Raw genomic sequence first — 13125 nt, forward strand, 5'->3', positions numbered from 1 at the left:
GTGTGAAATGAAGGTTTTTTTATTCGTACTGGTCATCTTACAAACAACAGAAGCAGATGGACATGTGTATTCAGTCTTCTTACGAGGAGAACACGGGTAGTGCTATAACCCCATCCCTGGAACTTCACTCAGTGGAAGAGGGGTCAAAATAAGTCAACCCGTGTCTGAGATTATCCGTAAATATTCGACAGTTTCTGAGACAACTACGGTCAAAGTTTTCACGGTAATTTATGTACCATTCAGCGGAGGCGGTGGCATACGCAGTGGCCCACTTGTGCTCCCCGTGTTCGAAACTCAATTATTATTTTTATTTTTAATTTATCTACCCATGTCCGTAGAAGATTACTACATGAATGTTTTTCATTGTACATTGAAATAACGTTGCCCTTATTCGACTGCTAATTGTATGTCTGGTGAATGGATTTAAAAAAAAAATTAACAAATAAAAAATAAAAATAGTTAACGGTAAAATTGTTTGAAAATTTTTTCGGTGAAATTCCTATAGCGTATATTGATTCATAATCAGTTGCAAGCGCAAAATTTCGGAAAAATGATCCGTCATGCGCGGTTTGCCGCGAAACTATCGCCAACGCGTGAAATCTTCAGCAATGCTAACGTCATTTCTTTCCCGAGTGAGATTTATACGAAGAAATTGTCATTGTGGCAAACCTGCCCATGTGCGATGCTCGGATGCTCGGAATTTCTTTGTTTCGAATGTTTCTAAGCTCGGTATCATCCAAGGGAATGTGCCAAATCTTCCTCAAGAATAAACGTAAGAGTACAACATATTTGTAACCATTTGGGCCTGGTGCGTAATAAATATCTTCCAAGGACATAATAAATTTTGTATAACCAGATACGCTGCTATGGGAATTATTTTTTTACGTGAACTATAGGTCTGTTTCAACTACACAACCATCATAATGTTCCCTGTAATAGAACATCTTGTAAATTTTGGTAAATACGTTGTGTGACATGCGAGTTACTTATGAACAATATGATTTTCCGTAAGTTTTTAAGTCCTAAATTCCATGTATATCGTTGATTCTGTTGCTGTCTATTTATTTTCTGATTATATTCTTTCGTTGTTAATTTATCAGTTATCAGTTATGTGTTCCAGTATGTTCTGACGCTTCATTAATAATGGTCAGAAATAAAATTAATTTGCAGTTGAAATCTCGTGGCAGCAATTATGTCAGATGATCAGCGATATTGTATGGTTACATCTCCTTGTTGACAGTTCTATCAGCGATGTTATTGGGTTATATTGAAAGGATATCCGTGGTGTTGTGTTATTTAAATTTTGGCTCCGTTTCTATTATGGTTTATCCACGATCTTGGTTATAATGCCAATAAATTTTTCAATGAAATATTAATATTTTAGGTCAGTTTATTCGTTGAGGCTTAATAAGGATAATTTCTTGTCTGTAAATATATCTCGATTTCCTCTAAAATATTCACTATCGGTTGTCTGGTGTTAAGTATAAAATATCGAAAGCATTTTCCAATCGGTCTGTTGTGTGTTGTTCATTTTTAATTTGGCCGAAAAAGGTGGATGGATTGTTGTCACTTAGTGTAACATGCTCCTGATATCTAGTAGCGAAGTTTCTACCTGTCTGTCTTATGTAGAATTTTTCACAGTCTTTGCAACGAATTTTATATATACCTGGGTTTAAGTACTTTGGTGGTTTCCAGCTTCATGACTATTTTTTTTTCATAGTATGTCGTGTTTGGTACGCGAAACGTATGTTGGTTTTTTTTAGTAGTGCATTAATTTTGTTTCATATAGTTCCCAGGTTGTTGCTGTTGTGGTCTTTAGTCCAGAGACTGATCTGATGCAACTCTCCATGCTACTCTATCCTGTGCAAGCTTCTTCTCCCCAAGTATGTGGTAGATATATACATAATTTTCTGTTTTATTCGTGTATCTCTGATGAGTGTTATTTCTTTATGAATAGCAGGTCGTGAAGGTTTTGTATATTTGTTATGTAACTGTGTGAAATTTACAGTGGAACCAGAAACAAAAAATGAATAAACTTCCTCGAATTGACCATAAGTAAAAGGAGCACCACTAAAAAATTTGTAATATACTGAAAGCCAACAACAAGTGATAACATCAATGCAAGTTCCTGCCACCCGAAATCACACAAATATCCATACTTTCACACCATGATCAGTAGAAAGGTTAACCTCCCTCTAGAACGCGACTGTGTACAAAAAGAAATTAAAACCCTGCAATATGTGGCACAAATAATCGCAGATGATAATGAGTATGTTGGAGGAAATCGAGATATATTTACACACAAGAAATTATTCTCATTTAATTCTCACAGAACAAACTGACCTAAAATATAAACACTTCATCGAAAACTTTATTGACATTACCCACCAAGATCCTGGATAAATTATAATTCAGCTAGAGCCAAAATTTAAATAACACAACTCCACAGATATCTATTCAATATAACCCAATAACATCGCTGACAGAGTTGTCAACAAGCAGACGTAACCATACAATATCGCTGATCATCTGACATAACTGCTGTCACGAGATTTAAACTGCAAATTAATTTTATTTCTGACCTTTATTAATGAAGTGTCAGAACATACCGGAACAGACAACTGATTGCTGATAAATTAACAGCGAAAGAATATAATCAGTAAACAAATATACAGCAACAAAGTAAACGATACTGCATAGAAGTCAGTACTTACAAACGTATGTAAAACATATTATCCATAAGTAACTCACATGTCATAAAAATTCTAATAGCGGCGCAACTGGTTATTCAAAATTTATTAATGAACTATATGAATTAAGGACTGCTCTAAGAACATAAGAATGTAAAAGGATTGTAACCCCTGAAAACAACATACACACATATAGTATATAATAAGTGTATGACACTTATTATGAAACCCAGTTGCAAGTTTGTAGCAAATATAAAGCCCTTGTATCTTCTAACTTGGTAAGAAACAATCGTATAGTAATCTTCTATGGACACAGGTAGATAAATGAAAAAAATTAAACAAATGAAACCAATAATCGGGTTTCGAACATATGACGCAGAAGTATGCCACCAGTTACGCTGTCATTATGGCGCGCTAAAAGCCATCTAAATTAAATCGAAAACTTTGACCGTAGCTTTCTCAGAAACGGTGGGGTTTCTATGGATAAGCCGAGTCACATGTTCGCTTGGTCTGGCTCCCCTTCCACTTAACAAAGTTTCTGGAAATAGGGTAGTAGCACCTATCGTCTTTTCCCCGTTAGAGCTCCGAAACGCGATTTGAAATGGGAAGATAACGCAATATAAGTATTAGGAATGGCGAATAGAACACTGAAATTTGCTGGAAGCGTTGTGGGAAAGTGCAAGACACGTTTAAAGGGAATCACAAACCATACGGTAGTGCAGTAATTCTAAAGGATTATTCTACTGCTTGGAGTTCTTACCACGCAGGCGTAACAACGTACGTCGAACGAATCCAGAGCCGTGCTGTTAGGGTCGTTGTAGGCCAGCGTAGAAAATATGGAAGTGAAATAGAAATGAACGGGAAACTTAAACGGGAATCCGTGGAATGAAGACGACATTGCTCTCACCAAGATGTACTGGGAAAATTTAGAGAACCTTTAGTATAAAAACACTGTGCGACCATCGTATATCTCACCTATGGATCATGAATATAAGATAAGAGAGATTAAGACCAGTGCTGAGTTATACAGTTACTTTCCCGTAGTTCGATATGCGAATGGGATAGCGCAGAAATCTGATAATATTGGTACGAAGAAACCACCGCTATGCACTTGGAGTGATTTGCGGAGTACCCCATCAGTCCAAAAGGTTTCGAAACTGGATTAATAAAACATAGAGAAAACTTCATATGGTGATTTCAATGCTTTAGATAAGTGGTAGTCAACTTGGTCCCTACCGCCCACTGGTGGGTGTTCCAGCTTTCATGATGGGTGGTATGTGATAAGGATTTTAAAAATATTTTCATTACATTTTCATAAAATTTTGACGAAAAGTATTTGGTAAGTAAATGTTATCATACACTTTAACTTTCTGTATCTCTGCTTTATAAGTTTTATGTAGTACTTTCGTACTTTTTAAAACACCGTTACTGTGAAGCCAGTGGTCGGTTAGAAAATTTTGCTACTACAAGAGATACAAAAATGGGTGGTAGGTAAAACGGGGTGACTACATCTGCTTTAGATGTTTTATGCAGTTCCGCCCACTCTCCCCCCCTCCCCCCCCCCCCCCGCCCACCCCCACCCATGAATACAATCTACAGAACGTTCATACAACGATGTGAAGCTGTCAGAGACTTCCTTCTTAAGGATGTTATTCAACCGCGCTTCACATTAGCTTGAATGTCGGTTATGTCGTCAAAGCGTTGACTGTTCGTCTGAATTTTTTGCACTTTGTCTTTTTAGAGTAGGTCCGTATTGATAGCATCGAGTCTCGTCACCCGGTATGAATATTTCCAAAAAGTAATTGACCGCGTTTTGCATTTCAGTCAAGTGGTGGTAGGTGTCCACGCGTCACTTTTTTTGTTTGGGTGTCACGGTGTGGAGGACAAACTTGTCTCTTCTTCAAAACATTTTGGAGAGCGTCTTAAATTTTTGATTTACGAATGTTGCACCATTGCAATTTGTGTCACAACAGTGTTGACACACTGGGGCCGCACGTCCACTACTTAACATTGCTCACACAAAAAAAAGAAAAAAAATGTTCAAATGTGTGTGAAATCTTATGGGACTTAACTGCTAAGGTCATCAGTCCCTAAGCTTACACACTGCGTAACCTAAATTATCCTAAGGACAAACACACACACACCCATGGCCAAGGGAGGACTCGAACCTCCGCCGGTACCAACCGCACGGTCCATGACTGCATTGCCTTAGACCGCTTTTTTTTTTTTAATCTCATTTTGTTCGTTTTCGTTCGTTGTATCTGCTCGGGGCGGACGTCGCAAGACACTCGTTTCAGTTCGTCTTTGACGCATTAACTCAGTTATTATTATTATTATTATTATTATTATTATTACAGAGGGCAGCTAATCCTCTGACCGAACATGCTGAGTTACCGTGCCGGCTTGTTCTATATTGTTCGTTGAATTCGTTCGGGTCGGACGTCCGATGACACCCGTTCAGGTTGTTCGTTGATCCGTTCACTCAGTTTTTTATTACAGAGGGTAGCTAACCCTCTGACCGAGCACGCTGAGCCACCGTGCCGGCACTCGGCTAATCCCGCGCGGCTGCTCACAACAGATTGGACGAAGGCACACGTGTTGTTAGCTCAGGCTTCCATCGTAGTTACTGCTCTAGTGCCGCTGATATGTCAGGAATAAAATCAGAACTTTTTTGGACGGACGGTGTATATGGGTAGCTGTACATCGTTTCTGTCGTCGTCTGGGATGCTTCCGCACAATTCACAGCCTTCCTGTCCGAAGGCCGGACATTCCTCCGGCGACCGCAAAGGTGCCGGCAAAGTGCAGCGCGCATGCGCGGAGTGGGTCTGCATCGCTTTCCTATCGCGGGCGCCAAAAATAAGCGAAGCTGCGGTCCGGCCGGCAGCGTCGGGCGGCTAGCGTCCATCGGCCTGCGCGCACGGCACCAAAGGCGTCCAATTGTCTGCTGCCGCCCAGAAGGTTCCGGCTCACGCCCGCGCCGCCACCGCCACCCGTATATAAAGGCGAGGGCGGCGCCGCCGCGGTAGCTTAGCTATCAGCCGCCGGCAGACAGCCAGACACCCGCCATGAGTGCCGCGCCCTCGGTGAGTGCGTACGCTGCTCAGCAGACAGCACGGTGCTCCCGCCGCTCTGGGACCCCACGGCGGACTGCCCCCGTCTTCTTCCGTGTTCAGTGTTGCGCGTGCCGGACCTGCACTAACACCTCCAGCACAGCGGCGGGACACCTCGTGAAACGCACTGGTGTTAATCCACAGCGGTGTTAGAAAAAATGCTATGTTGTTGCTCAATAAAGCCTGACCGTGGATATTGTCTATATTTCTATTGCCACAAATCGGCGGCGAGAAAAATGCATCCATCAAAATCTCTTCTGCAGTGTAGTGTTAAATGAACTAATTTTGTTTGCGTGAAAACGAATCATATATCCTACATAAACTGCGGCTTATTTTAACTCTGTCAAAAACAGGTTTGCTACACAGTGGCACATTTTCTTCGCACTTGGAGAATGGTATTAACTTGAGGACTTCTCACAGAAACAACATAAACGCGTGATTGTGATACTTAACTTCTTGGAGGTATTCTGCGAAACCAAAAAAATATAAGCTACAGTACACGAATATATAAGGTATAGTATTTGATGCGAGAAAACTTTACAGATTAAGAAAGGATCTTTGGTAATGTACTCTCTAGATTTACAACGTAGGGGTCTACTAGCTTCACCTAGGAATTAGTGTGTAACTGCCTTTCAGTCTTATTTTCGGCAATGAAATTCGTCGTAAAAAATGCAACACAATTTTAGAAGAACAATGACGTACATACCTACAACACTAGAGGGAAAAATGGCATGTCAAAGCTGTCAGTGGCTCAGAGAGGAGTTCAATACGCAGCAGTAAAGATTTTTGATCATTTGCCCAATAATATAAAATGTCTCACAGGTAGCGAAGCAAATTTTAAATCTGAAGTAAAATCATTTCTCCTGAACAAATCCTTCTATTCTCTTGAAGAGTTTCTAATTAAAAACTGGTAGCCAGTAAAAATAAAATAAAAAATCTTTTTTAAGTTTGATACCATGAGTAGGAATAAAGTGATACTTTGCTGATTAATGTTAACAGTAATCGTGTATTATATTTTATGAACTGACTCGATCCATATAATTCCGATAAAAGAATCGTTCAAATGATTTATGGAATATATAACTAACTAACTAACTTTGTATATCTCGGCAGGCTCATTTTATAATTATATCAAATATGATTTTATTATCCGACACAAATAACCATTGCATTTGCTTACCCAGGCCCGGCATGTTACTCGATCAATGTTTCTGGATACAATAAGATATAATTTTGACTGAATTACTCATTTTCAACGATGTTTATCACTAGGTATGAGAATTTTCTGTTAGTGTGTTGTAAATACTTTCATTTATGAGAGTCCGTTCGATATTCATTTGGATCTAGATGTCAACACTGTAATTATCAATTTATGGGGTCCTATAATAGTGTCTTTCATAGTTTGCAAAAATTTTCGTGAAAGCTATTTCAAATAGGCAATATGTATTTAATAATAGAGACTGATTAATTTACGATTCCTTAATCACTTAATACATTTTCTGTGGTTTTCCTTTGTGTGTTTTGTAGTAATGCTTCATTCCTCATGTTATTGCAATATTTATGTCTGAAGCTCAGTTTTTTCTATAATGCAGATTGTATAATAGTTGATAGCGAATACTAACGCGAGTGGAAGTATAAGATAACCGAAGCAAAATTGTAAACTTGGGTCAGCAAACGTGACGTTTGCGAAATACCTGCGAAAGTATGGTTACAAGCTATCACTGTCTTCCGTATGAAATATTGTTGTAGTTAGTGCAGTTATATTTGAAATGTAAACTTTGCGATATGATATTCCTGTACATTCTCTCTAAGTTACACCCATGCTCTGTCTTAACAAAAAAGTATAATACTGCTTCAGCACGCTACATATTACAAATTACTGTACATTTGTACCTGTCAAAGATGTCCCACGTGTCGTCCCCGCATTTCGATGCAATACGGAACCCATCTCTGCATCGAGTTTCCTTTCAATCACCTTCAAATTATTTTGTAAGTGAAATTTGAGCCCAGTTGTATATTTCAAATACGTTTCTACTAAATGCGACAATACATCATACTGATGTCGCACACTAACAATTATTTCAAGCATGGCTCATTGTGGATTCATGTTTACTTGGTCGTCTTTGCTTCTATTATGATATACTCCTATCAGAGTTAGTTTGTCCTACTAGTTACGATAGACACTGGACATCAGAAGCCATCACTCACACTCTAAAGGACATAATAAACATTTAATATATTAATGTGACATTATTAAGTATTGACTAACTAGATGGCATGTTATAAAATTCGACCAGTGACCCTGAACTTGTTCCTGGAGTTCGCTATCACCTTGTGCTGTGAAGTTCCCTCACACGATCGTAGAGAACGTTACGTATGTAGTCATCATGCACTTTAGCACATCGCGTATAATCGGAGAGTCGGGTCCCGCTAGCTGCTCCAGAATAGACAACGCTGACTTCTGCATCGCGTTCTGGCACCTCGCCCTCTAGCGCGATAACAGGTGTCACAGAGAATACACAACACCAACCCGATGCCGCAAGGCAAACAAAATACTTTATTGACATCTTCAACTTTTTTAGTCCTGTCTTCCTCAGTTGCGTGTAATATTACGGTATATTGATAATTTTTACTTATGGACCGTCTGACAGCAACTGAATAAAACACAATTTAGTGCCATACGCGTTTCGCCTTTATTTTCTGCAAGGCATCATCAGTGGCCCGGAATATGTACATATGTTAGCTATTTAATTTACATTTTTTGTCACTGTACCTATAGGTTATAAACAGTTCTGGTGGTTGGAATTTCCTATTAAGTAGTAATGTTTTGAACTGTACTTACAGGTTGCGTAGACAATTTCTTACATATTACGCTCCTGTTGCATTTTTGGTGTTGTTCTTCTTCTTATGAATGCCAATTTGCGGTTTTTTCCCACATTCCACAGCACTATGAGCTGAACGCTTGTTTCAATGCAGTGTTTAGGTTTCTGTTGCCGACTGTCAAATGTTTTTGCCAAAGATCGAATGTTATTGCCAAACTTTCGAGTGTGATTATTGAAGTATCTGTGATCTGTTCGTGTATGAATTTGTGTGTGCGTTTGTGTGTCATCTGCTGCAGGCGGCATGTCATTGTAAACAGTGTCTTTTAGCTTTCCCCGGAAAAAAAATCCAAGGGAATAAGGCCGGCCAACGAGCACGTCCCCTTCGTCCGATCCAACGATTCGGAAACAGTTACTGGAGACATGCTGTAGTGTGCTGTACACTATGCGCTGAACATTCACCGTACTGGTACCACATTTTTCTCCTAGTCTGCATTGGAACGTGCTGTAAACACGGACAGTCGTCTGATCCATTCGTATGTTTGATGCCTATACAGTACACTGATAGTGTTTCAGCTTACTTGTTAGTTATTTTCTGGTGGTAGGAATTAGTGGAGATGGTATTTACCAACGCTGAAAAAGCCGACATGTTAATGGTGTGTGGAGAATGTAGGAAGAATGTTGTTCGTTCTTGGGCTCTGTACTTGGAACGATATTCGTCTAGACGTTACCCAGCTCGACATGTATTTGTAAATCTCTTGAACCAGTTATGTGACAATAGAAAAGTAACACCTAAAAAACGTGACAGGACAAATCCAATGACTGGAGAAGAGGGTGAAATTAATGTTCCAGCTGCTGCTGCTGTATATTCGCACGTTAGTTCCCTTGCAGTCGCACGGGGAAGTTGCACAGGTCAGGTAAGCGTACTACACGTTCTCCACTGTCACAATTCCATCTATGCCAACGAGTTGCAAATCGTGCTAACTTTTGTAGTTGGTCATTAAGATGAGACTCACCTGAGTTACCATGTCTCTTGCCTAGTGATTAAGCAACATTTCACGCTCAAGCAAACCTTCACAGCATGCATTATCGGTTCGTAAATAATCTCCAATGGCTTCTTAAGAGGGACCGTCAGCGTCCATGGAGTGTAAATAGGTGGTGTGGAATAGTGAACCTTCAGCTCACACGACCTGTTTTCGTAGAAGGAACACTAAATTAACAAAACGATCTCAACCTTTTAACAGAGCAATCGCCACAAGTGCCTTGCCGCAGTGGATACACCGGTTCCTGTGAGATCACCGAAGTTAAGCGCTGTCTGGCGTGGTCGGCACTTGGATGGGTGACCATCCTGGCCGCCATGCGCTGTTGCCATTTTTCGGGGTGCACTCAGCCTCGTGATGCCACTTGAGGAGCTACTCGACCGAATAGTAGCGGCTTCGGTCAAGAATACCATCATAACGGACGCGAGAGCGGTGTGCTGACCCCACGCCCCTCCTATCCGCATCCTCCACTGAGGATGACACGGCGGTCGGATGGTCCCGGTAGCCCACTCGTGGCCTGAAGACGCAGTGCCAATCGCCACAAGTATTATTACACGTTCCGCTGCAGACTAGGAAAAAAAAAGTGGCATCAGCATGATGGGTATTCAATGAATAGCGCTTGTTTTCAACAGTTGTTTTTAAATCGTTAAATTAGACGGAATAGACCTGTCCCTTACCCAGCCCCGGCACCACGTTTGGTCATCTTAGATGTTTTTCCCTGAGGAAAGCTAAAAGACACTGTTTTCAAGGACATGCTGACTACATCGAACGATATGAAACGACGTATTACTGCTGCACACGCAAAAACTTCTGATGAGAAGCGAGAATGTGTACACAAGTCTTTACATGGCAGACTGGAAGCTTGTATTGAAGGAGGCGACTGGCATTTTGAACAATACCTTTGCAGGCATCCAAAGCATTTGTTTATTCACATTTTTTCCATGTGTTAGTACCGAAAGATGGGGAAGACCATTGTCGCTACTTATAAATTTCAAACTGCTATTGCTCATCAACTGCCTGTTCTAGAATACAGAAAAAAACACCACTGGCATTCTGACTTACCCTAGTTTCCTATTGTAAATGTCAGTTGGCATTGTTCTTTTTAAAAACGTGACATTCTAAAACAATTACACATTCTAGTGATCATTAAAATCTTTGTGTGGCGCAACTGTGGCTCCTTAGTCACATTTCATTTACTTGTAAACGGCGCTATTTAGATTAATGGACGTATGTTTCTACCTGCTACCAAATTCACACACACAGGTTGTAGTCATTCAACAATAGCCTAAACTCGGCAGCACGGAAGAACCCCGAACATACGGCTTTAGTTTGCCCAGTGTCGTCTGGAAAATTTACCCATACGTTATCGGCGACAAGACAAACAGTCATGTGAAGCAATACTATGTACAATGTCAGACAGTTGCCTCGAACACATAGCCCAACAGCACACACCCGCAATAAATATTTTACCCAGTCGGTCTAAAAAGTATCGAGACCGGATCCCCCGCATCTCGTGGTCGTGCGGTAGCGTTCTCGCTTCCCACGCCCGGGTTCCCGGGTTCGATTTCCGGCGGGGTCAGGGATTTTCTCTGCCTCGTGATGGCTGGGTATTGCGTGATGTCCTTAGGTTAGTTAGGTTTAGTAGTTCTAAGTTCTAGGGGACTGATGACCATAGATGTTAAGTACCATAGTGCTCAGAGTCATTTGAGACCGGATTAATAGAAAATACAGAAAATTTAAGATGGTGATTTTCACGCCTCGAGTGTTGTACATACTCCTAGTCTCCCCTCGCTCGAGTACAGCATACAAGAACTTCATACAACTATGTGAAACTGTCAGATAAGTCCTTCTGTGGGAAGTTGTTCAACTTGCGCTTCACAGCGGCTTGAATGTCGCCAAAGCGTTGACCACTCATCTGAATTTCTGGACTGTATCGTTTTGTGGTTGGTTCGTATTGCTAACACCAAGTCTCGTCACCCGTGATGATTTTTTCCAGAACAGAACTGTCCGCGTTTTACATTTCAATGAAGCCGCAGCAGGTATTCATACGTCGTTGTTTTTGTTCTGGAGTCAAGGTGTGCGTGTACACACTTTACGCTTCTCCAAAATAAACTGTAGAATGTCTAGAACTCTTGATTTAGAGAGACCGAGCGAGGTGGCGCAGTGGTTAGCACACTGGACTCGCATTCGGACGGACGACGGTTCAATCCCGTCTCCAGCCATCCTGATTTAGGTTTTCCGTGATTTCCCTAAATCGTTTCAGGCAAATGCCGGGATGGTTCCTTTGAAAGGGCACGGCCGATTTCCTTCCCCATCCTTCCCTAACCCGAGCTTGCGCTCCGTCTCTAATGACCTCGTTGTCGACGGGACGTTAAACACTAACCTCCTCCTCCTCCTCCTCTTGATTTAGAGATGTTGCTCCTTTGCGATACGTGACACGATAGCGCTGACGGACTACCACTGCACTTTCACTACTTACAGTGTTTACCCACATCTGACTGGTCTAATGCACACGTGCTGTTTACAGTTGTTAGTTGAAGCTGTCGCCGTGGTTATTGCGCTGACGTCACCTTTACGCCAGCAATTAACTCAGCCTCGGAACTCTTTGGGCAGACGGTACACACCTACTGGCAACAAACAGACCCAATCTTCTCGACAGTAAGACCAATGAGAGAGAGGCTGGCAACCATAAACCTAATATATGGACGATGGATGCCAGTGGCAAAAGAAGTCATCAATAAAGCCAAAAGAGAGCTTGTATTTTGTCGAACTGATACAGCAAACATTAGCAAAGAACTTAATAATGGTGAACGGGCTACATTTGGTCCAAGTCCGACAAATACAGAGCAATTGTGTTAAAGCTCAAAAGCTTATCTTTATAAATACGTTCTAAACAAAGCAAAAATACGTAAATATTCACCTTGATTTAATGGTACTATTTGGAAAACTTTGCGTAAACAGAGACTACAACATCTTCGCTATATAAGTGACGGATAGGTAAGCATATACTAAACTCCTCAGGAAGATCATGACTGAGGATGGATCAGAATATCATGGGAAATTCTGGTTCTACGTAAAGACACTGACCGGAGCCAATAGTCCATTTTATCTCTCATAGATGACTCTGTTTTTTAAACTGAAGACAGCAGACAGAAGGCCGAAATATTAAAATCCGTATTTAAAAGTGTGTTTACAAATAAAAATACTACCGTACTCAGAAATGTGAGACACTGAAATAGCCACCTTCAGTATTGGAAACAAATTACGACTGCTCGAAGCGAACAAGGCACCAAGGCTTGATGGAGTTCTCAGTAGGCTTTATGCTGAAAACAGCGAGGAGTTACTAGATCACAATTATCGAGAATCTCTAGCGCAGTGAACCATCCCGTGTGATGGGAAAAGAGGCCAGGTCACTCCTATAAAAGAATGTGCATGGGGTGGAACACCAAAAACATAACACATCGTC

The 13125-nt window shown here is 41.0% G+C and overlaps 1 protein-coding gene across 1 annotated transcript in view; it reads left to right on the forward strand.

The window, feature by feature from the left end:
- Positions 1 to 5583: 5583 nt before the first annotated feature.
- LOC126457607 (SET domain-containing protein SmydA-8) overlaps positions 5584 to 13125 on the forward strand; it is a 266574-nt gene continuing 259032 nt past the window's right edge. The window contains exon 1 of the mRNA XM_050094057.1: positions 5584 to 5773. Within this exon, the coding sequence (XP_049950014.1) occupies positions 5756 to 5773 (18 nt within the window). The 5' untranslated portion in view covers positions 5584 to 5755. The remainder of the gene's footprint in view (positions 5774 to 13125) is intronic.

Source organism: Schistocerca serialis, chromosome 2 (assembly GCF_023864345.2).
Source record: "Schistocerca serialis cubense isolate TAMUIC-IGC-003099 chromosome 2, iqSchSeri2.2, whole genome shotgun sequence".
NCBI lineage: Eukaryota > Metazoa > Arthropoda > Insecta > Orthoptera > Acrididae > Schistocerca > Schistocerca serialis.